The sequence below is a fragment of the Saccharomycopsis crataegensis genome (genome assembly GCF_037102585.1).
Source record: "Saccharomycopsis crataegensis DNA, jcf7180000000098, whole genome shotgun sequence".
Classification (NCBI taxonomy): Eukaryota; Fungi; Ascomycota; class Saccharomycetes; order Ascoideales; family Saccharomycopsidaceae; genus Saccharomycopsis; species Saccharomycopsis crataegensis.
The window spans coordinates 1,136,860-1,160,867 of NW_027043838.1; the positions used below are offsets into that span (position 1 = coordinate 1,136,860).

At 37.3% G+C, this 24,008-nt stretch overlaps 12 protein-coding genes across 12 annotated transcripts; 4 read left to right on the forward strand and 8 right to left on the reverse strand. All coding sequences in view use genetic code 12, as the record gives it.

Annotated features, from left to right (window-relative positions):
• Positions 1-75: 75 nt before the first annotated feature.
• On the reverse strand, positions 76-885 carry DASC09_061710 (uncharacterized protein; the record flags this gene model as incomplete). Its single annotated transcript, XM_064999755.1, has 1 exon — positions 76-885. The coding sequence occupies one exon, from the start codon at positions 883-885 to the stop codon at positions 76-78; it is 810 nt and encodes a 269-aa protein (XP_064855827.1).
• A 22-nt stretch (positions 886-907) lies between these two features.
• On the reverse strand, positions 908-1,507 carry DASC09_061720 (uncharacterized protein; the record flags this gene model as incomplete). Its single annotated transcript, XM_064999756.1, has 1 exon — positions 908-1,507. The coding sequence occupies one exon, from the start codon at positions 1,505-1,507 to the stop codon at positions 908-910; it is 600 nt and encodes a 199-aa protein (XP_064855828.1).
• A 1,542-nt stretch (positions 1,508-3,049) lies between these two features.
• Positions 3,050-4,723, reverse strand: RRP9 (ribosomal RNA-processing protein RRP9; the record flags this gene model as incomplete). Its single annotated transcript, XM_064999757.1, has 1 exon — positions 3,050-4,723. One exon carries the CDS (start codon positions 4,721-4,723, stop codon positions 3,050-3,052), a length of 1,674 nt encoding a protein of 557 aa, XP_064855829.1.
• A 465-nt stretch (positions 4,724-5,188) lies between these two features.
• On the reverse strand, positions 5,189-5,719 carry DASC09_061740 (uncharacterized protein; the record flags this gene model as incomplete). Its single annotated transcript, XM_064999758.1, has 1 exon — positions 5,189-5,719. One exon carries the CDS (start codon positions 5,717-5,719, stop codon positions 5,189-5,191), a length of 531 nt encoding a protein of 176 aa, XP_064855830.1.
• A 233-nt stretch (positions 5,720-5,952) lies between these two features.
• CTF4 (chromatin-binding protein CTF4) lies at positions 5,953-9,069 on the forward strand (the record flags this gene model as incomplete). Its single annotated transcript, XM_064999759.1, has 1 exon — positions 5,953-9,069. One exon carries the CDS (start codon positions 5,953-5,955, stop codon positions 9,067-9,069), a length of 3,117 nt encoding a protein of 1,038 aa, XP_064855831.1.
• A 299-nt stretch (positions 9,070-9,368) lies between these two features.
• Positions 9,369-10,415, forward strand: DASC09_061760 (FAD synthase; the record flags this gene model as incomplete). The annotated part of the gene is made up of 1 exon (XM_064999760.1): positions 9,369-10,415. The coding sequence occupies one exon, from the start codon at positions 9,369-9,371 to the stop codon at positions 10,413-10,415; it is 1,047 nt and encodes a 348-aa protein (XP_064855832.1).
• A 506-nt stretch (positions 10,416-10,921) lies between these two features.
• Positions 10,922-11,839, reverse strand: RTG1 (Rtg1p; the record flags this gene model as incomplete). Its single annotated transcript, XM_064999761.1, has 1 exon — positions 10,922-11,839. One exon carries the CDS (start codon positions 11,837-11,839, stop codon positions 10,922-10,924), a length of 918 nt encoding a protein of 305 aa, XP_064855833.1.
• Positions 11,840-12,211: 372 nt separating this feature from the next.
• Positions 12,212-12,871, reverse strand: DASC09_061780 (uncharacterized protein; the record flags this gene model as incomplete). The annotated part of the gene is made up of 1 exon (XM_064999762.1): positions 12,212-12,871. The coding sequence occupies one exon, from the start codon at positions 12,869-12,871 to the stop codon at positions 12,212-12,214; it is 660 nt and encodes a 219-aa protein (XP_064855834.1).
• A 306-nt stretch (positions 12,872-13,177) lies between these two features.
• HIS4 (trifunctional histidinol dehydrogenase/phosphoribosyl-AMP cyclohydrolase/phosphoribosyl-ATP diphosphatase) lies at positions 13,178-15,706 on the reverse strand (the record flags this gene model as incomplete). Its single annotated transcript, XM_064999763.1, has 1 exon — positions 13,178-15,706. The coding sequence occupies one exon, from the start codon at positions 15,704-15,706 to the stop codon at positions 13,178-13,180; it is 2,529 nt and encodes an 842-aa protein (XP_064855835.1).
• Positions 15,707-17,318: 1,612 nt separating this feature from the next.
• Positions 17,319-18,461, forward strand: AIM34 (Aim34p; the record flags this gene model as incomplete). The annotated part of the gene is made up of 1 exon (XM_064999764.1): positions 17,319-18,461. The coding sequence occupies one exon, from the start codon at positions 17,319-17,321 to the stop codon at positions 18,459-18,461; it is 1,143 nt and encodes a 380-aa protein (XP_064855836.1).
• Positions 18,462-19,364: 903 nt separating this feature from the next.
• On the forward strand, positions 19,365-19,976 carry DASC09_061810 (uncharacterized protein; the record flags this gene model as incomplete). Its single annotated transcript, XM_064999765.1, has 1 exon — positions 19,365-19,976. The coding sequence occupies one exon, from the start codon at positions 19,365-19,367 to the stop codon at positions 19,974-19,976; it is 612 nt and encodes a 203-aa protein (XP_064855837.1).
• A 2,524-nt stretch (positions 19,977-22,500) lies between these two features.
• DASC09_061820 (uncharacterized protein) lies at positions 22,501-23,677 on the reverse strand (the record flags this gene model as incomplete). Its single annotated transcript, XM_064999766.1, has 2 exons — positions 22,501-23,441; positions 23,587-23,677. 2 exons carry the CDS (start codon positions 23,675-23,677, stop codon positions 22,501-22,503), a joined length of 1,032 nt encoding a protein of 343 aa, XP_064855838.1.
• Between the last annotated feature and the right edge of the window lie 331 nt (positions 23,678-24,008).

The following is a 24,008-nucleotide window of genomic DNA, read 5'->3' on the forward strand; positions in this document are numbered from 1 at the left end:
CTATACGGCTCCCATATGGCCTGTAAAATCATCGTAACTGTTGGAGTGTTCATCTACCTCATCAACAGATTCAGACTAGCCACCCATGTTGAGCTTTTCCATCAACTCGTCAATATCACTTTGTTTGGCCTTTACCACAGGAATATTGATAGCTCTAGTTGATAATGGAGGAGAACTGATGTCGGTGAATCTAGCAACAGATAACCTTGAAACCGACATACCAATAGTATACTTAGTAGACTTTGCTATAGTGCGTGAAAGAGCGTTCCGGGTCTTACGCAATCTAATAGTGACATTACAAAGACCCATAACAGACTTACCGATACATTGCATGAATTCGATACCACCATAGATATTGCTCAAGCTTTCCTCACCAACTTTTCGAGTGACTACCATGTCAACACCGCCTCTCCCAATTTTAGTATTAAACCAGACGTAGTTATTGTTTTGCTCAACATCATAGTTAACAACATTACTACTATAGTCAGCTTTTAGCTTAGATTGAATTTGATTCCATGCTTCTTTTGGCATTCCAACAGATGCATAGTCTTTCATGTAGATAGAACTCACTTTACCACTCCGAGTGTTATTGACACGGTTAATTCCAACATTCTGTCTGTATTCAATTACAGAATCGTTAATACAAAATGAATTAATCATTTCATGGTTAGGATATTCGATGCCTACAGACACAACATCAATATAGTTGCCGCTGGCCAATATAACTCCAATGTCCATAGATATAGAGTAGACCAATCCATACTTTTCAAAAATGTTACCTTTATTATTGTCAATAACAGCTTCTTCGGTTATTCCGTATGTGTTGGCATCAAGAGTGACATACGTCCCGTCAATAGAGACGTTTTGTACAGGATTATAAGACATTATGTATTCCCTGCCGGTGGATTTATCCCTTCTGATTTTTTTTTTGATAACTTTTGTCTTGAAGTTTGTTATCACTTATCGCAGTTTGTTTCTGGAAGTAATTGGTTTTTCTGCTTTTCACTTTGGATTGGTCATAGCGTTTGATACAAAATTGGTGATAGATATCAACGAATTGGTGGAAATCTATTTCTTCTTTTTGGCGGTTTGTTATCTCTGAATTGGTATGCAAGAATACATCTTGTTCCTTGATAGCTTGGGTCAATGCCTCCTTGAATAAGTCATAACGGGTGTTCCAGTCTCCAAGGCATTTGAAAGAGACTAACTGTGCAAGTTCGTTAAGCTTTTTCTCTCTCGTTTCCGCGTCTTGTTCTGCAGACATCTTTATTTCCTGGAGTTGGCTTCTCAATACAGTAATGACATTCTTATCTCCGAGGACAGACCGTTTCAACAATGTGTTTACCATCCCATTTATTGGATGATCAAAATTATCTTGGAGTAAGCTGCCTGCTGAAATGATAATTTTTCTTTGGAATTCGATGATGCAGCTATAGATTTCGCTATCCTCGATCAACCGTCCCAACTGAATTGGTGTTGAGTTAAGGAGAAGGTTGCCGCCGTACATCCTGTACAAATGGCTCTCAATTGAAAGAACCAATTGACCATTTTCAATGGATGGATTATCATGTCCTTAAAGCTCAATGTCTCGATGCTCACACTGACCAACAACTTGCTGGTAGGAGTACCAATGATTTCAACATGATCAACATACTGGAGACTTTATCTTTGAGTTCATTGAACTCTTTGATAGTGATGAATCCAGGATTGTCGGTGGCTTCGTGGTGAGTTGCAATTCGAGCTGACTCCGTGATAGCTTCGTTGAAGGTGGAAATAGTTTCAGAATTCATGATTGGATTGGACGTAGAACCAAATGTCGGTTTATAGATATTAATGTAATGATAATAATAAATATAAAGTAAATGTAAACGTATAATAGTATATAAACAGGAATTTGGTTATGAGTCTTGATACTTATATATATATGTTAGCGGTAACTATTGATCGTCAAAAGCTACAAAAGTAGTAGAAGTATTTGTGGTTATGAGCCATTGACCATCGAGCCATGTTAGGAGGTCTGTACTAGTGGCAGACAGACAAAACCACTACAAGAAACAAACGAAACAGTTAATAATCAATAGAGAACAATCAAAATACCCCCTCCTGGTGACGGTAATCCACAGGTGATTTCGTTTCGCAAAGGTTACGCTTCAATTTTTTTTCACTGCGGAGAAACATTTCTCCGCAATATTTGACGCATCTTCATGCGTTAGCCCCACACATTTTATCCGAACATTTTGCACAACAATTTAATGTAAGTTGGAGGGAAAAACAAACATGATAAAGAATTGGAGACATTACAGAGATGGCGGGAGTACGGAGCCATGCGAAATAAATCACCAGCTCTTTGAAACCAAAATGATAACTTGTTCAGATTTCTTTTGTTATATTTCTTTGGTTATATTTCTCCGTGAGTTTCTTTTTCCCTTTTTTTTTTCCTTTTTTTCCTCCTTTTTTTCCTGGCCCGCCAGAGCATATCCGAATATCACAAAATGTGTTTATTTTTTTTCCCCCTATTGTTCAACTTCCCGAGATTTTTCTACAAAAGATTGTCGTTTTCTTTTTTTTTCCCTTTTCTGGGATTTATTTATTTATTCACTCATTTATTATTTCTTTGCCGATTATATCGGCTCGAAATCAAATGATTGCCAAATTTGTAACTATTCCGAATGGTTAACACACGAGCGAGTCCACAAGATAGGCAGATCACTGAAACGATTTGAAAAGCACTCCACAAAAGTTTTTTTCCCCCTCATCTTCATCCTAATCGTATGATTTTCTTGACAAAAATTTCTGTTCCGTTTTTCATTGAAACGCTATTTTTTTTTTTTTATCTCAATGTAAAACCAAGATGAACTTTACACACTCAGACTTATCACGGGAAGGCGGGCTAATGACCCACAATTTATTGGGAAATAAAATTTATCAATAGTATCCATGGGACTCATTACATTTAGGAGGTCAAATAGACAACCAAAAGCAAAAAAAGAAAAAAAAATTAAACGTGTATGCAATTACTGTACTTATAGTATACTAACCTCACTATTACTTAGTCACTTTTCACTTTGATGAATGCCTGATAAATCGAATTTTTGGCTCCTGCTGGCTTCTTTAACCATCTACCTGTCTTGTGCTCTTTGGACACTGAAGCAAAAATCGCAATGACTTTCTCAACCTTCCCGGTGTTTGTGTTTTCAAACTTGTCAACCTCAACCGCTGCGATACTGCTTACAACTCCCTTCACACCATTCAACTTATACAATAATGTGAACTTCTTCAAAGTTTCATCAAGTTGCCATACCTTCAATTCACCACTCCATGAGCCAGTAATGAAAACATCAGTGTAAGGAATAGCGTGGATCGCCGTGATCCAATATGCTTGTCTTGGAGGAACATGAGCACGCTTATCATTTAAGCCTGCAACATCTTCCATGTACTCTTTGTCACCAGTGTATTGTTCAAGTGTCAATTCTGGAACCAACCCATGCGCTTGAAACATGGTATAGAGTGGCTTCTTCTTTTGGATCGTCCAGAAACTGATATTCCCGTTATCCGACCCTGTCACAAAATATCTATTATCACACATGGAAACACATTCCAAACTGCCTTCTTGGATATAATCTTTGGCCATGGCCGCTTTCGTGTCGCTGTTATTCATCACTGACCCTTTATTTTCCTTAAGGAATTGGTTGTAATATTTGTCAAACGATATGCTACTGTTGAATGTCAATCTTGTTTGTTCAGGAATCTTCCAATACATGGCTGAACGGTCTCTTAACCCAACAGTCACGCATCTTTCCTGGTTCAAAGCACTGATATCAACAATGGAGTCCTGATGACCAAACAATGTGTCGATGAGTGAAAATTGATTGACATTATAAATCCTGATTTTTAAGTCATTGCTGGCAACGTAAATTTCATTGGTCCCTTTTCTAAATGCAATGGCATTAACAACGGCGTTCTTATGATTGAGAGGAATCTTTTTAAGTAATGTCAAATTACTTGTATCCCAGATCAAAATATGTTTATCCTTACCACCAGTAACCACAAATTTCCCATTGGAGCTAACGGCAACACAAGTTATTTCATCACTATGGTACATAGGTTCTCCATTTTTATCGTCAGATTTCAGTTTCATGTAGACGTATTTGACCTTCTTTGGAGCTATTGTTAAGTTTGTAATTTCGTACTTGACCAATTTTTGTTCTTTGGATACCACGTATAAAAATGGGTAGTTCACACATAAGCAAGTTGGGTTCATTAGGTAGCTATCGGTGACGGTATTTATAATCTTCTTCTTCGAAAGCTGTAACTGCTTCGAAATAAATTTATAGATATTACCTTTCTGCTGTGTAACGTCGAATTGTAATCTTCTGGCTATAATGTCATCATCTAGGTCCTTGGCATCAAATGTGTAATCAGTCAATTGCTTGGTATCTACCTCGTCCCCATAATTACTTTCTCTATTGTTTGATGGGAGCATATTCTCTTGTTTTAAATCCTCAAGGTATTGCTTAGCCAACCTTCTTCTTTTCTCAGTTTTCGACTCTTCTTTATTTTGCTCATCTTCGCTTTGCAAATCTAAATCATCTTCAACTTGCTTTCTTTTTTTGTTTGATTCATTATCAGAATCAAACTCATCACTATCGATTTCTTCATCTTCGGCAACTTTTCTCTGCTTTCTCTTCTTTTTTGGTTCAGACAAGAATGGATCAGACCCCATATTTTCAATAGCAAAATTATTATATTAGTTATGTCTTTTATGGATTTTGCGTTTTTTCCGATTTCTCCTTGTTCAACAAAGCTATATCCCACGATATATTAATACTCTTCTTATTTCTATGAAAATTTTCCGAAAATTTTTTTTTTTTTTTTTTTTATTTGTTAATCATCTCAATGAGATGCGCCCCATCGGTCATAACCGCAATAAGCATCAACCAAATTAATATAACAATTATCAATAGTATTTTAGCAATAATATATAACTACAATAGATATAAATATCATCACTTTTGAGTTCATGACAAAATCTATAGACCCCCCTAATGGATTTAAAGTATACCAGCTACCAAAGAACAAGAAAACGAAAAAAAAAAAAAGGCTATCAATAGCTGCGAAAAAACTATATACAGCAAGAAAAAATAATGATAATGATGATATTTTTTTATGATCAGGAAATTTCCAATATTTAAGGCTCGATTTTGTACCTCCTTTCAAAAAACCCTTGCGTCTCCACATTGAGTCGAGATTTGATTAATTTCTGTTCTGATTTTGGTTTATTTATTGCTTCCATCTCCTTGAAACCTTTTATGGAGCAAGCAATACTGAAGTTCTCATGGAATGGCCATTTTAGGGATTGGTTGTATTTTTTGAAATATATCGGACGGTACTTGGTGATGGTTTCTAGACTTTCGTCGAATTGATACTCGGCCAATCCATCCTCCTGGAAAAGTTTATTGTAATGGCTCAACCTAGGCAACCCGGAAATTTTATTGAGTTTCCCAACCACTTCGGTGGTGGCGTCTGAATCTGTTTCGTATAGCACTCCTATTAGATTAGGGTATCTCATGGAATATTTCCCCTCATTTGTTGCTCGGTAATTGAATTGGGCGATCGGTGCAATCTTTGAGAGCAGCTTATGTAGATAATTGACCTCTGCTGCCGACGAAGGTGCGGGTGAAATCTTGAACGACACTTTTAGAAATTTCGATAGACCCATATTATATTATATATTATATTTACTATTAGGGTATTTGCTACAAAGAATATTATCCGAAGGTATAAATCGTTTTTGTATGATGGAATTGGGGGAAAGAAGAAAAATTCAACGTGAAGCATGGGCATCAAACCAGAACGCATCGCCATAATTTTTTTTTTTTTTTTTTTTAATTTTATTTCGTGTTTCCCCATTTTATTATCCACTTCACCGTTATATGAGATTAACCGTCGAAGATGTCTAATAATATAATGAATATCTTCAGTGACTCCAAACTATCGTTGACGCGGTCTCTGAAGAATCACTTGTTTGTCGGTAACAATTTCGGGATCATCAAGGTTGTCGATTTGCATCACAAGGAAAATGAACCAGAAGTTTTGGAAATCGCTGACGAATTGACCAATTTTGAAATCCGCCATAATTTGATCGCTCTCACCACTGCCGAAGGCGATTTCCTCGTATATCGAATCAATGAATCATTATCCAACGTGGAAGCCTCGTTGAAGTGCTATAGATCCGAACTACCGTTGAGAGACGTGGTGTTTTTAGATAATCAGCATGTAGTGGTTGGCGGGGACGATAGCCAGTTAATCTTGATCAATCTTTCGAAATTGATCGCCAGCAATGACCTGAAACTATACCATTGGTCAATAGACTCTTTTGATGACAAAGAAAACATTATCAAGATCGATATCCCTGATCAGATCCGTTCCATCACTTACAATGAGAAAGAAAGTGTCTTGGCCGCCACTCTTTCGTGTGGTGATATCCAAATATTCAAATACAACAAACATGATCTGGAAACCCCATTGACTACAGTACTGGCGGTGAGTGACTACTATGGGAAATACGTTTACATTCCAGGAGACGAAGAAGTCGGTAACCTTGACAATTTGGCCAAGGGTAATGCGTCTTGGAACCCAAGTAAACCTAAGAGCATCACCGTTATAAACAAGGCCAATGATATTAACTTGCACGATAATTATGCCGATGTGGGGAAATCTGTCGACCCGTCGTTGTCATTATCGGGGTATCACAAGTCGGAAGTGATAGAGATCCAATACTGTCCATTCAATTATCAATACTTGGCATCGATTGACTATGAAAACCGCTTAATTGTTTGGAATTTGGGTACCAAAAAACCGATTTTCAATAAAGAGTTGAAATCTGCTACCGATGAGAACTGTCATTTGAAAAATATTTCTTGGAGTTGTTTGGATAACACTAATGTCATTGTGTCTGTGGGTACCACTACCGGGAACATTTTCATGTTCGATTCACTTGTGGAAATTGAAGCTTCGACGACGGCAAAGAAGTTTGACTTCCAAGAAGAAGATGATGACGACGATATTGATTTCTCAGATGATAATGAATCACTTCATTCTCAAAACAATAATAATATATCTCTGACGCGGATCACGAATTTGAAAAGAACCAGAGCCGATTTTGAATCAGATTCGGAAGTTGATTTATCAGATGAGGAAAACAACCTTGAGGATACTCTTGCCATACTCAGAAAATCGGCCAATGTATTACCTAGCTATTCTTTGAAACCTTATTGTGTCGGGGTTTCTCCTTGGGTCAACAATAAACGATACTTGACCATCAATGAAATCGGGTATGTTTACGCTGAAAGAAATGTCGAAGACAATACTCAGACCATCAATGTCAAATTCCACGATTTTGGAACCTCCAAGAATATTGACTACTATCTTGTCGATGGCGTTGGCTATGATCTTGCTTATTTGAATGATGAAGGGGTGCTATTTGCGAAATCAGCGTTTATCGACGAAGCTGAAGATTTGTTTGGTACCAGCTTCACCAACTTGTCTTCTTTCAAACAAGCTAAAATATATTATAGACCACATAAGGGAGAATCGGACAGTTGGGACAAATTATTACCAATCAAAAATTACTTTGCTGATAAGCGCAATGATAACGACAAATCAAAACTATACCCGAACGAGTTCATCACCAATATCAACATGGCGAAACGATTTATTTTTGTGTTCACCAATCAAGGGCATACCAGAATCCTAACGAAATTCGGTCTCCTAATAAAAATCGAGAAATCTTTACCGGTTATTGCCTCGATATCGAACTCCAGGATTTTGTTCACCATTACCAGTAGTTTGAACGGCAGAGAGTTCCAATACAGTATTAGAGACTTGATCACTACCAACCAACAAAATTATATCGAGAAGAACCAGTTATTACCAATAGATTATTTGTCAAATAAGCTTCTAGACGATACCAAGAACTTTGATAAATTACTTGTGAGGTTCCAAGACTATGAGAAAAAGAATACATTGAGCGGCGAAGAGTTTGACATTGGGTTGAATAAAGGTCACAAACAAATGTTTGATGATCTAGTTTATAAAAGCTCTTGTTATTTACTAAAAGGGTTATTCTTCAACAACTATGGCGATCCCTGTTTTGTCGATAATAGCAATTACTTGTTCATTCTCAGTAAGTGGAAGAAATCGTCGCAAGGAGTGGTGATACCATTATTGAATTTGAACGAGATTTTGTTGACCAAATCGCATTTGAATTACGTTCCAATTAGTTTGGTAGATGAGCAATTTAACGTTTGCATTTTCACCGCAAACAAAGAGATTTCTCACAAAGAGATATCTGATCATATTTATCCGATTCCCCTACCTGAGCCAACGGAAATCAGTATCAGAATTCCTATCAGTTTGAATGTTGATATGAAAGTGGTCAAAGAACAACAAAGGGCTCGCAGAGAAGAAGAGCAACAACAACAGGACGAGGAGAATTTCATTGATGATGGCGACGATGATGATGAAAACGATGATCTATTAAGCGATTCAGATGATGAAGAGTTGGAAGAAAGTTTGAGACAAGAGTTAGCATCAGAAGAAGGGTTCCTACGGGCAAAGCTCATGGGAGATTTGATTAACGAGTCTATTGATAGTCACAATTTGTTTCAAAGAACCATCACCAACAAATTCAAAATTCACAAGAAAACCAAACGGATGCTTGCAGAAGCCGAGGATGATGATTACTATTTGAATGACCTTGATTTGAACTTGTCGGACAATGAAATTGAAAACGACGGCGACGAGTTGAAATTGAAAAATGATCAATTCGATATCAATGACTCGATTGATAAATTACAAGAATTGAACTCTGTCTATGATAAGTCACTATTGAAGATATTTTCGGAGTTTTGTTCTAATCAAGAACTTGTGAAGGCCGGGAATTTAATTAAGGAATTGAAGCAAGATAGAGCATTGATCGCTGCTAGTAGAATTGCCGAAAGATTGGAATTGGCAGACCTTGCATCGAGAATAAATAGTGAAAGAGAAAAGAGAATGGGATTTGATTAGACTATATATATAATAAAAGATATATTATAGATTCTTTTTATCCGCTGATAGTTACATAATTGTACATTATATATGCACATTTTTTTGAAAAAAATAAAAAACGAAAACTTCCGATAAATCGTAAATAGTCCGTTATCTTTGAGGACGATACCACATTGATTTTCACCTCTGTTGACATATTTTACTAAGAATATTTGTATGATATCCTAAACCCATTTTTTTTTTTTGGTCTGCTTTTGAGGTTGTTTTTTTTTTTTTCTCATTTTCTTCGCTTCTCTATATTCCATTATTATTATTATATGCTGACTATCAGGTTTTCATTAGTCATCCCATTAATAATCTTGATCATTGGAATTCAATATTCCATCAATCAACAATCGAAATCGACCCTTTTTGACAATATTATTATCAAAAGTTATAGTTTTGAAAATACCGAGGAGGACAACATGGTAATAGCCCGTTCGTTTAAAGAGACGTCCGACCGGATCCACCAGTTTGTAAATGATGAAGATTTACAAGGGACTGAGCCGGAATCGATATTGAAATTACGACAATCCACAAAGGAGAAAATCCATAGATCGATGGAGATAATATCCCAAGCCCTCGATGAGTTTGAGTACTCCAACATTTCCATTTCTTTCAATGGCGGGAAAGATTGTCTTGTGATGTTGCATCTTTATATGGCGGTGTTAAATGATCGGAAATTGGTACTGGAAACACACGACGATGGATCATTGAAGAAAATGAGTTCCGTATACATTTATTACGAGGATACGTTTGAAGAGATCGAGGAGTTCAATAAAGAAACCAGCAAGACTTACAATTTGGATCTCCAGGTGTATTCTTATTGCAAATTGAAAGTGGGGTTTGAAAAATACTTGGACGACCACCGAAATATCCAGGCGATCATCGTGGGCAACCGGAAAACCGACCCGTATTCGGAGAATTTACAGGCTTTCCAACCAACAGATAACGATTGGCCGTCGTTTGTACGAGTCCACCCGATTTTGGACTGGACGTACCAAGAAATATGGTTCTTCTTGATCAATTTGAATGTCCATTATTGCAAGCTTTATGATTACGGGTACACGTCAATCGGAGGGATCTCCTCAACAATACCAAACCAATATTTGAAGAAAACAGACTTTGAATTGAAAAATAAGGATATCAACAGAGAGAATTTAAATTGGATGATACAATTATATCAAAAAAATAGCCAGATTTCCCCAGAATACCGTTTTTACACCGATGAAGAACTAGAGGCTCATGAACATTACCCAGCGTTTTATTTACAAAATGACGATTATGAAAGATTTAGCAGACAAACAAAACAAAAAGCACAGTGATCTTAGAGTGAATTGGATATCTTTCTTTTTTTTTTTTTTCCCTTTCTTCTTGTGTTTCGCTATCTTTATTATTGTTTGTTTGATCTGTTGTATTTAACTGGCATAGCACAACATAGCATACATATATATATATATATATTGAAATAACTTTTTATTGGAAATAGTAAAACTTCAAAATCAAGGCAGCTCTCACAAAAAACCGAGGAAGTATATAAGTGTATATATATATATGATAGAAAACCGAGTAAAAGAAGCCAACAAAATAAAAATTTAAAGCTTATATCGAAAGGACAAATTAATATGGTCAACATCGACTTTAGAAAATAACCGTAACACATTATCATAATCATCATAATAAGAAAAGACAGACAAAAAAAAAACAATAACAATAAAACAAGCAAGCACTGAACACAACACAGAAAAAGAGAGAGAAAAAAAAAAAAACAAGAACAAAAAAGAAGGGGAAATTGATAAAAAAAGAAAAAAAAATGATCAACAGTGTGCCATCACTGGTCAAAGTTGAACCCAAAATTATCAAAGTTCTCACTTTTTAAAATACCATCAAACCCCATATTATCGGCATTTGAAAACGACATCACATTCGGATCCATGTTATTTGGTCCCGGGGATGGCATATTCGAATTGCTATCGTTCGTGCTATTGATTTGCACCAACGGGCTTCCCACGCTTCCTATTGACAATCTCTCATTGTTGCTTGTGCCGGGAATATTATTATTATTGTTGTTGTTGTTGTGATCATTATTTCTATGATTAATATTTTCTTCATTGATTGTGCCGTTATTTTTCCGATTCATACCATTATTACCATTAACCACCACTACCCCTGGCGAGTTCATTCTCGAGTTCGATACACTAGGGGTATTTTTGCCAGTGCTGGCAGGATTACTTTCTGCTAATGGTCCCACCCCGATATTTTGCAACGCTACTTCGGCACTGGTATGCCTAAACAAAGTTTTTGAAGGCTTTAAATGATCGGGCACTTTTTTCAATTCCTCCAATTTCTTCAAGATGATCAACAATTCGATTTCTTTCTTGTTATTTTCGTCAATCTTGTCCTGTAAGAATTCAATGTACTCGATAGATTTCGATAGCACCTGTCCCTTGTTTGGCTTGCCATCCTTGGTTCCCGAAGATTTATCTTTGTTTGATTCGAAAAATTTGGAAGGGATAATGGTTCCCAATTCCTGGATTTTGTCATTGATGTTGTCTCTTCTTTTCCGCTCGACGGTCTGCCCAGATTCGGTTCGCGATAATGCTTTGGAGTCTCTTCTTGAACCAATGCTATTGTAGCTTTTTGGCGAGAACACCACATCATTGGTGTCATTTATCTTTAAGGGGATATTATTCGTGAAGCTGGCACTGTCAAATTGTCCGCCTACATTATTGTTATTAAAACTAGCCATTTTTTTTTTCTTGTTCCTTTTTTGTTTTGTTGTTGCTTTTGTTCTGTATGAGGAGGATCTAGTATAAGTAATGAAGGTATTCACCGGATATCAAGATGGTGAAAATGGCGGCTTTTATTGTATGATTATCCCGAGATATTTGCCCTATCTACTCGCATATAGTAACGTTAGACTGATTGCAAATTACTCATTGAAAATCCCACAAAACAGAAAAAAAAAAAAAAAAAAGAATTCCGCCACCCGGATTCTGGCATGTGATCAAAGTTCGATAATACAGAGAGAGAGAGAGAGATGCTTTGATAAATATAATATATATATATAATATATATAATATAATATAAATAAATAAAAAAATAAATAAATGAATTAATACTAAGAATTGATCCAACTTTCCGCCTGGTTGATGGCGATTCTTGAAGAGAACCCAAGAGTGCTTCTTCCAAAGGGAAAATAGCTGGCAGAGTAGTACGCCTGCGATACCAACTGGAGCACCGCAAAGATGATAGAGAGCACCGTACTGTGGAGGACAATCGTCGAGTAGATTGTCATGATGATACTGGCAATCACCGCGAGTTTCAACGCCATTCGATCGGTCGACAATAGACTGTTCATGGAGCTTTGAAGGCCTTTCAAGAATACAAACCCAGTGACGAAGAATATCGATCCCAAAGTCCACAACGCAATGAATTTCCGCGGCTTGAGTGAGAGAATCGGGAACATCACGATGCAAATCCCGTAGCACGCCAACGATCCCACCAAGAAGATTATAAATATCATCCAGCGGTCTGATTGTGAAAGATTGAACATCCCTGGCTCGTTACTGGCAGCCGGGATTTCCTGGTTGTCGTCGTCATTTTCTGGTAATCGAATAAGATTATATTTCTTGAATGAGCTCCACCCGCCAAAATTCGGGAACGTTGATGATGATGATGATGATGTCGAGGGTGTGGAATTGGGGACTGGCGAAGGTAATGTGTTATCCTCGGTTATTTGAATCGCTTGGTTTCTCTTGAAAAAATCGATGATTGCCATAATGGAATATCACCCTTAGGGGTATTAATTAGTATTTTTTTTACAATTATTGTCGTCGTTATCTTGTGTGGGATTTCCTCATTTTTTGTCGCACCTTTTTTTTTTTTTTCTTCACCGCATGTGCTTGACATATATATATACACAGTTAGCTATCTTCACCAATTACTAATATATATCATCATGTTAAAAAAAAATACAGTACAATATGTATAAATATTCTATTTTTCATTTATATTAACAGTAAATAACAACCAAAGAGAGAGAGAGAGAGAGAGAGAAACAAAAGACAATAAAGCACTAGTAACTTCATAACAATCCAAGTTTTTCCATACGAATTTTGACAGCATTTTTGTGAGCATCCAATCCTTCGACAGCAGCAACAGACATCACAGCAGGACCAATATTCTTTAACCCAGTGTTATTGATTTCTTGAGAGGTGATGAATTTCAAGAAAGTACTAGTGTTAACCCCAGAATACATTCTGGCGTAACCATAAGTTGGCAAAGTGTGGTTGGTACCCGAGGAATAATCACCACAAGATTCAGGAGTCAAGTATCCAACAAACACACTACCGGCATTGTCGACCAAATCAATATATTGGTTAGCGTTCTTGATTTGTAAAATCAAGTGCTCTGGAGCATACAAGTTAGAATACTTGAAGGCATCTTCGACATTCTTGACATTCAAAATCATACTGTGTTCAATACATTTTCTAATGATCGCTTCTCTTGGCAATTGTCTGGCTTGTCTATCCACTGCTTCTTGAATCTTCATGATTTCTTCTTCTGACAAATCAATCGAGATCAAAATAACTTGGGAGTCAACCCCGTGTTCCGCTTGCGACAACAAATCGGCAGCCACGAAATCAGGATCGGCAGAGCTATCGGCAATAACCAACACTTCACTAGGACCGGCAGGCATATCAATGGCACAAAGAGCATTGGTATCATTCAGGACGTACATCTTGGCAGCAGTGACAAATTGATTCCCTGGACCCATAATCTTATCGACTTTTGGAACAGATTCGGTACCATATGCCATGGCAGCCACTGCTTGAGCACCACCAGCCAAGACAATTGCTTTGGCACCAATCTTATGGGCGACGTAAACAACCTCAGGGGTTAAAGTACCGTCTTTTCTTGGAGGAGAAGCAAGAATGATTTCTCTACAACCAGCGGCCTTAGCAGGAACCCCAAGCATTAATGCAGTGGATGGCAAAACCGCAGTACCACCGGGAATGTACAACCCAACTTTTTCAATTGGACGAGAGAATCTGGAACAGATAACCCCTGGGCTGGTTTCGACTTCCATGGTTTCTTTTTGTAATTGGGCCACATGGAATTTGTGGACATTTTCCATCGACAAGTCCAAAGCATCTTTAATATCTTTTGGAAGTTGGTACAATTCTGGTGCGAATGGTGCTCTAATGATTGGTGATGATAATTTAACCTTGTCGAACTTTTCGGTAAGTTCCAACAACGCTTTGTCACCATTTTTAATCACGTTCTCAATGATTGGATTGACCAATTTCATGATATTCGAAGTTGACTGGACCGGACGTTCAATGATCTTAGCCACTTGCGCAACACTGTAGTCAGCAACGTCGTATACCTTAAGATGGATATCGCCAGATTCTGACTTCTCTTCAGATGGTTGTTGTTGTTGTTGTTGTTGTTGTTGTGGTTTTTCTTCAGATGGTTGTTGAGGTAAAAACTTTGGTTTGGCATCACCTTTTCTTCTAGTGACCTTAAGGTGTTTCAAATCAAGATTCTTTTCGATATCAGCGATAGAAACTCCGTATTTTGTACATCTGGTCAAAGCAAAATAAATCAAATCGGCAGCTTCCCAAGCAATCTCCTGTTTGGTGGTGGCTTCGGTCAATTCTTCTGCTTCTTCCTTGATTTTAGCATTCAACAATTGTTCATCATTAAATAATCTTTTGGTGTATGAGCCTTCAGGAGCGTTGGCTTTACGGTCTTCCAAAATGGCTTGCAATTTGCTAATACCCGACAAATTACCAAAACAAGTATCGGTTTCCAAGTGACAGAAACCAACCCCGGTTTGTTCAACCACAAATTTCAACACATCGCCATCACAGTCAATGTCAATTTTCAACAACTTTTGGGTGGCACCTGAAGTAGCACCTTTAAACCATAATCCACGTTTACGGGATTGGTACACGCCGGCTTGGTTTTTGATAGCTTCTTCAATGGAGTTTGTAGAAGAGTACACCAACCCAAGGGAGTGGTTGTGGATATCAGTGACCATCGAGGTGAATAACCCGTCTTGTCTATCGGTGACCAACACTGGTAACAAGAAGTCAGCGATAGAAATCACTGAGGCATTGGCGTTGGTGTAGTCTGAGGTTAAGTTTTCAGATTTGATGATTGGGATGATTTCTTGTGAGGCCTCGATCACCGTATCTTTGGAAACGGCAGAGTTTCTGTAATCAACGAATACTTGAGATTGTTTAGAAAATGATTCAGGGTTATAAGTTGAGGCATCAACGAGATAATTCTTGAAGGTGCTTTGGACATCATTGGAAGCCACGATAATTCTTGATTCTGGGACTCCAAATTCTTGCAAATCTTTGGCGGTTTGCAAATCGACAATGACTCTGGTGACCCCTGAGTTTAGGATATCGACAATTTCACTAGTTTCTAATGATGAATCATGGATATCAACCAGGATAGCGGCAGGAGAGGCAAAAGTGTTGATGAATTGCTTATAATTGATGGATTTTGAGTATGGCAAAAGGATGTTACCGGTGATGGCAAGAGACGGTAACTGGGGATCTTCAATAGACCCGAATGAGGGCAATAATGGGAAGACCATGCTTAGTTATTTGTTGTATATAGGTAGGTTATCGATATTGTTACAGTTAGTGATAACATTTTTTCTCCGTCATTTTTTATTTTCCGGTGATGGATGGAATTTCCAGCATGAGTCAACGACGCATGTTCCGATGTGACGGGTGGTTCGCCTAGCGTAAGTAATATAAAGAAAGAAAGGGATTTGTCATATTTGAGGGTCTTAGTAATAACAACAGCACCTGCCGGGAATCGCGACAATAAAATCTGTTTGAAGGGCCTAATTTATTGGATTGTCAAGAAACTACCTACCTACATTGTTTCCCTGTGCTATGCTATGCTATGCTATTTATTTATTTTATTTATTTATTTTGTATTTTTTTTTTTTTTTTTTTTGCAGTGGAACAGACAACCTGTGTCGTTGTTAATTGGAGAATTGTCCGGCCGGCGGTAACATCGAGCATTTTTTTTTTCTCACCTTTGTGTGCGAGGTGAAGTTTTTTCTCTCTGTAATGTAATTGCATACAGGAAGTCAAAAAAGAGGCCACAATTGTATGTGAAATAAAACCATACCACTATTGATTGTCAGACATCCCCCACGGTGTTGTTGTAAGTTTATCTATTCTGTCTGGAGACAACCGAAGTCAATGGAATGGGAGAGGAGAGGAAAAAAAAAATATTCTCTTGCGTTGTAACCTATATAAGCATTATGGTTAACAAGAAGAAGAAGAAGAAGAAGAAGAAGAAGAAGAAGAAGTAAAAAGACTTGTAGGATTGATTGACAGCGACCTTCAAGCCATGTGGGGGGTGAAATTCTTTTTTTTTTTTTTTTTTTACTTCCCTTTGAATTAATTTACAATTCACTCCATTTCCCTATGGGTATGAAATGAAGGTCCAACCAACCAACCAACCAAACAAACACACTAAACAAAACAAAACAAAACAAAACGCAAAACGTGTTTGGAGGTAAGTAAAGTCAGGTGAATAAATATAAAACATGTTGCTCACTTCATATGGAAAGCCTCACCCTCGAGCACGTGCTTTCGTGCTATACAACAAATTACATAACTTCTTAGAATGAGAACGCAACAACGGGCTGGGCTGGGCTGGACTGGACTGGCACCGCAAAGGACGGCGTTTAAATTGCAATTGTTTTCCATTCCGTATACTCCACAAAGTAAACAGCAATCAATGCAACTAAATCACAAAAACACCCTGTAATTACCGGTGGGAATGTGTCAAGTCTAGACACCAGCAAACAAAGGCGGTTGCTACATATACAACACCATTGGTGTGGTGCGCTCCACAGAGAATTAAATTCCTTGTACATCAGATAAACAAACAAAAAGTAAACAACAACAACAAAAAATAATACAATTGTTGATGACTATTGTCTAATCTGTTGTTACATTTTCATCAAATATATTCGCATCATCACCATAGATTATTGCAAAATATCAGAATCTCCATCACTCAGTGAGTATTATTTTTGACTCGTGATCTTACCCTGTAATTTTTTTTACCCTTTTTTTTTTTTTTTCCTCTCTCTCTCAGGGAGACCGACCAAATCATTGCTGCGACTACTCCCTCCCCTTTTTAACATTATGATACCATTTAGAATTACATCACTACTAAAGATGTTGAGCAAACTCCAATCAAAGCCCTTGAATGGGGTCACCAATAATGCCATGGCTATTTTGGAACGTACCGCAGGCGTAGTGCCATCATCAAACATGATCCGATGCTACCATCAAACAAAGAATAATAAGACCATTCTTTTAACGCCCAGAACATCGAGTGATTATGTTACTATGACGTTGAATGCATTGAAACAAGAGTGCCGGAAACGAGGGATCAAGGTGAGCGGGAGAAAAATTGAGTTGGTGAATAGGTTAGTGAAACAAGATCGTGATTCAAACTCAAAGTTATCGGTTGGAGCGGCAATGGCCAGTGTTGATAAGGTTGGCGGATCAACAACCGCCCAGGGACTACACTATATTATTGATAATGGCAACAAGAATGGTAGCTCGGAAATTATTAAGAAAAACACTTTGAAGATGAAAAATAACAATAATAATATCCCTAACGAACGATTTATCTCTAGTAGTGTACAACCACAGATCAAAGCCGATCAGCCCCAGAATTTGGAACAGCAATCTAACCGCCTACAACACTCTGTTGGTTTTAAAGGGACAATGGATAGAAAAACCGGATCAACTACCGAATCTTACAGCACATTGAATATATTACGGGAACTCGACGCCTCCAATAACGTTGATCATGTCAAGTTCCCAGACTTGTTGGCATTAAACAGGGTAAAGGTCAGTGAATCGCCAATTTCCATGCTACTCCTCAAAACCCCAAGCATCGGTCACCAACCTGAAGAGAAGATTGTGGTTATGGATGATTCACAGCCGATTTCCAGCAGTTCGCCGATTGTCAACGGTTCGAATATCGACATTACTCCATCTTCGCTCAGCGCTACTACCGATTCTGGCAAAACATCACTTACAATTACCCCATCGAATGAAGAAATTCAACCGCTTCAGTTGATGATGGCAGAAATCACCTCAACTCCATTTTTCCGGAATATCAAGCGGATCATCACCGAGTTTGCCAATAGTGAAGTAGTAGCCGATGGAGAAAAGTATCAATTAGAACCGGTAAATTTGACCAAGAATGAAGTCAATTTCTTCCAGTGGTTTGTGGTTGGAGTTGTTGGGTACTGGGTCGGGTCAGAGTTAATTGAGAAGAAGAGGGGATCAAAGGTAATCAGTTAACGAGTATATATAATTGTAAATAATAAGTGGTGATGATTATAATAATAATAATAATAATAATGACTGTGGTTCTGCATTTGTAGTTAGCGCATAACCTGTGGTGGGACATACACACACACACACACACACAGTGGTGGTTACGTTGTTGTTGTTGTTGTTCTTGGTGTGGGGGGGTAATAGAGGGGAGTTACTCACTCACTCACCGGGTGATCACACAGCACGTGCATTTCGCAACAAATTTAAAGCAAACACAAACCACCGTGGTGGTGGGAATTGCTCGCGAGATTTTGTTGGTTGGTGACACACACACACACACACACACACTATTGCTTAGCATGCACCCACCGCAGGGGAAAGAAGAGAGAAAAAAAATGCTCCCGGCCGGCAACACACGCACGCACGCACCCACGCACGCACGCACCACCCACTGAAAAAAAAAAAAAAAAAAAATTTTCTTTCAGGATTACAAAACGTTTTGACCTCATCACATCATCATTTTTTTTAAATTACTCATGTACGTTAGTCACCCCCCAAAAATCAGCCTTTTTTTTTTATGAGTAACCCACGCTGTGTATAGAACAACCCACACCCAGTGCCACTTACATACACACACACACCCACATTTTTACATATATATAAGGTAATGTCCTTCCTCCTCCACTGCTTGTTTACTTTTGACATTTTCTTATTTCCATTATCTTTGATATAAATATATATATATATATATATATATATTAATCAGTGTCCTGCCAACCATACAGAGTAACTCACTCATACACGCACACACACACTTTTTTTGTCTTACCGCATACACCACTACTAGTACGACTATTAATACCTTTCATTCTGTCTCCCTTGTCTAATATTGCACACACACACACACAAACAATCAAACAATCTAAAATGACAAACTATTGTATCGTTGACGGTAACCCTTGTACCTCATCCTCAAGATTCTGTTGCCGTGAGTGTAAGAAATACTACACTTACATTTCATCCAAGAACGTCTCCATGTCTGTGTCTCACAGCTTACAACAACAACAGCCCATCACCGCCAGTCAAGATGACTTGGTCGATGATCTAGAATTTGAAGAAGAAACTTACCAACAACAAGAAGACTTTAGCGCTAACAACTACCTATCCAATGAACCAGAATACACATACACCAGCGACCAGACCAGATCGATGTCTAATGCCTCAATATTCTCGGATGGTTACTCATCTATGTCGGTGTCTCCGGATGCTAGCCCTCTCTTGACTCCAAGCAGTGTCAAGAACCACGACATTTCTCAAATCAAGTTCAACTCTTTGTTTGATTCATATAACATTAACGCCCCTAAGAAAACCTCGAATCAATACCAGCACAATATCACTTGTTTTGACGCCTTGACATCGTCGCCGGCTGTTGTGAGCAACCATAATAATCACAAGGGAAAGAAGAGTGGGTTGACTAATTTGATTAGCATTCCTCAAAACAGCTACCAAATTTGGGTCAATAGCCAAAACAAATACTGATTTGTCTCCTATTGCTATAACCTACAATATTACTATACCACTGCTTCATTTCTCCTGTTATATTTCAACTTCGCTGCATTTTGCCAACCGAGCAACACCAAAATAAAAGTTTTATGAGTTTTCTATTTCCTGCTATTGTTATTATTACAATTATTATTATTATTATTATTATATTTTCGGCTAATCTTTTTTGCTGATCCAAAAAGTATTTTACCCTTTTTTTTTTTTATTTTTATTTTACCTACACATATATCATCAATGTTAATGTTTTTACGAATTTATGAAATTAATAACCATCATTTATTGTAAGATTTGGTTCTTTAGTTAGGGATTTGAAATAATTACTGTAATCTCTTATGAGCTTTGATTTTCAGATATCTATCTATCAAATAAATGAATGAATGGTATATCAAATCATCATGGATGAAGGGTCTCCGTAATTTCACCTTCCGTATATAATTCTGAAATACGTCAATTTTTTTTTTATACTTTTACACCTTGTAGGTTCGGGAGAGAATAAACACAGTCGATACAACCTCGTTAATATCATAAGGAAGTAAATATCAATATTCCTAATTGAATAACCACCATTGAATTTATGTCGGGTGAAAATAATTGTGTTCCGATCGCAACATATCATGGCATTGTCAAACAACAGGGCATTGCGGATTTTCACCGTATATGACCAACCTCCGACGAAGGAAGGAAGTACGCAAAAAAAAAAAAATGTCCTTCAAGAATAATGTTACACGTGGGAGAGAGAGAGAGATAGAGAGAGAGAGAGAGAGAGAGAGAGAGAGAGCGAGGCACTACTAAAACTGGCTACATGATCTCGGTAATGTTTACCACATTTATGTTGTTATTAATGTTAATCCCATATTATTATTTTATTTTACAATCATTTTATTTTATTATGTCACTCACCATTGTCAGAGCTTTTTTTCTAAGAATAAATGATGTGATCAAAATTTCTATTTTTTTCTTCCCCGGATTTTCACGCGATTCAGGAACACAAACAACCACAACAAACAAACAACCTGGAAAGAAAAAAAAAAAAAATTTTCGTTATGATGCGTCTCTTGGAAACTTTCTTCCAGGGTTTTCTTTTTTTTTCTTTTTTTTTTTTTTCTTGTTTGTTCACAAAGGCTAGAATCGTATAGAAAATTTTAAAAATAAAAAATACCGAATCGGCTATACACACACACACACACTGGTGAATAATTTTTCGGTTTCAGTGCAGAAAAAGGCTCACCGAGGACATATAATTAGCGTGAGGCGGTAGATGAGAATAATACATGGTGACTTTCAAATCGAAACAAAACGTGCCGAAAACATCCCATTGGAAAAAAAAAAATTTTTTTTTTTCCTTTCGGTTTTGAGCAAAATATAAACATTCGTTCGATATTTCCATTATTGGAAAAAGGTAAGGAACGTTTTATTAGACCTCCACAGATCATACATACACAGCTTCGTAGGAGTAATGACATCAATCTTCTTTTTTTTTTTTTTTTTTCCTTCTATATGCAATTTAACCCTTGTCACAACAAGAAATATAATAACATAGTACCCCCTTTTACCCAGGATCCCACTTCGAGCCCGTCACGTCAAAATTTTTCACTCAGGTGGGAAAAAAAAAAAAAAATTCGGTTCTGGAAATTTCCACACCCCCCTTACTGCGTCTGTGCTTCGCCAGTGTTGTGTTGTGTTCACGAACTGTTCGTTTTTTGATTATTATTTGTTTCACCATACTGTGGATCATATCTTTATCTATCTATCTATTTATTTATTTATTTATTATCTTTCTATGTAGACCAGATAGAGCCTGTCGATACTTGGTGGTTATCATGGTTTATGGCCAACCCTTGGCTGCTGTCTTGTGGAGCGAGCGAGAAAAAAAAAGGTCAGTTTCCCGGTGTCCGCTCGGTTTTTTTTTTTTTTTTCTTTTTCGGAAAACAACTGCCAGGGTTATCTTTTCCATCAGTCCCCACCCCTTGTCTGAGTGATATTTCATTTCCGCCCATCACAAATCACAAATCACCTGTCAACGGCAATTAAATTAAATTAAATTACTTGGATCTAGGAAACGTGGGTGTGAAATAATAATAATAATATCTCCCACACATACACCCGTGATGATCGCCGACTGTTCCCCACTTCCCTTACAGATCTCTCACACATATGATGATTCTCTATGAGAGCAACGAGGCACAAACAAACCATTAACAAAAAAAAAAAAAAGCCTCTAAAGATCTGGCTGGGCCCGTTCAACAAGCATGGCAGAACTGCCAAACAAGAATGACGTACCATCAGTTCCAGACCCTCCTACGAACATTCCGCGTTATTTGCGGTCATGTACTTCGATTATTATTATTATTATTATTATTATTATTATTATTATTATTATTGTATTTATATATGTAAATAGATGTAAATATATTCAATACCGCGGTATCTATCATCCATTTTTTTTTTTTTTTCTCTTTCTCCCCCCACACCACACCCCACTCACAACTAACTACTTTCTTTATAAAATCTGGGGTTCATTTTGTATGTGTAGAACCCCATCATTAATTATTTCCAAGTCATTGTTGTTCAACAAAATACCCTCGTCGTCTCCATCCATCATCACTAAAATATCCGTCACGTCTCGAACCATCCCCAACGCTTGGTAAGTGAATGCCAATACCGGACCACAGGCTTCTTCTACCTGACCAACTTTATCCAAGGTCATCATCAGCTGGTGTTTCAACTGATCAATCTGGGTCTCAAGATCTTTATTGGAATCCTGCACCACTCCAAATGTATCATTCAAAACTTTGATATCTGTTTCGTATTGGCGTACTTTGCAATCAATATCACTGACCACGGTGGCGATGACCCCATCGCTGATTTCCTTGATTAATCGGGTAATTTCCTTAGATGACATTAATGGTTTATTATCTTCTTTTTCTTTTTCTTTTTCTTTTTCTTCTTTTTCCTCTTCTTCCCGTTTTGAAATTATGGAAATAGTATCACGGTGTAAATGTTTTGCAAAATTAGTGATCCCAATAATTAAATTATTGTACATGTCAATCCCCAACAATCCAAGGGCCAAACAAATATACAATGTGGGATCATCGACTAAAAAATTCCAAAGATTATTATAGCCATAATCATCGCTGAAGGACAATGATAACGGTTCCCAAAAATTATTTATTCGGTAATAATGATCTCGTAAGACGGAATTATTATTATCCTGATTCACATATCGTTTCCCTTGTAGACATTGATAACTACACTGTCGAGTTGAGCCTTCAGGGTCTCGACAGTTTTGAACGTTTGTACAATTAATATCTTGAGCAACAAATGAGGGAATCTCAGGGGATGATGATATTGATATTGATGTTGGTGGTGGCGGTATTGACGTTGACGTCATTGGCAAGGGTCTTGAGATCGATGCTGACAGATCAAGGAAATATGTTGGTGCTATATATAATCCAATTGTTAGCAAAAATGAAAAGAAAAAAAAAAAAAAAAAAGAACTAGTATATAACTGTATACACTCAGGAACCAAAAGATTCCAAATGGATTATGACGGGAAAGGACGGTCCTCAGGAACTATCAAACTTACGATAAGAACACCTGCTTGTAAATAAGCTCAAGCCGCCATACCAAACCACCAAATATTTGAGCCATTGTAAAGTGACGAGAAATTGTAACATCACGGAAATATCAATTGTAGATAGAGTCCAGTAATATGATATCTTGAAGTATGAAAAATTATAATTATGATAATAGTATATTGTAATTGTAGAATAAGGATCATCTCATCTCATCTCTTATTGCCTTATTTTGATTTTCCTGTGATGTCCGGGTGTCCGGGATGTGTTATCTTTTGTAAAGGTACGGATGCTTATTAGATAACAAAGCATTTCCCAAACTATAGTTTATAAGGTTATTTTATATCTATCTTGAAACTTATTGAACAAAATAAGAAAAGCAAAAAAAATAAGAAAAAAAAAAAAAAAATGAACGACATAAATAATATACTTG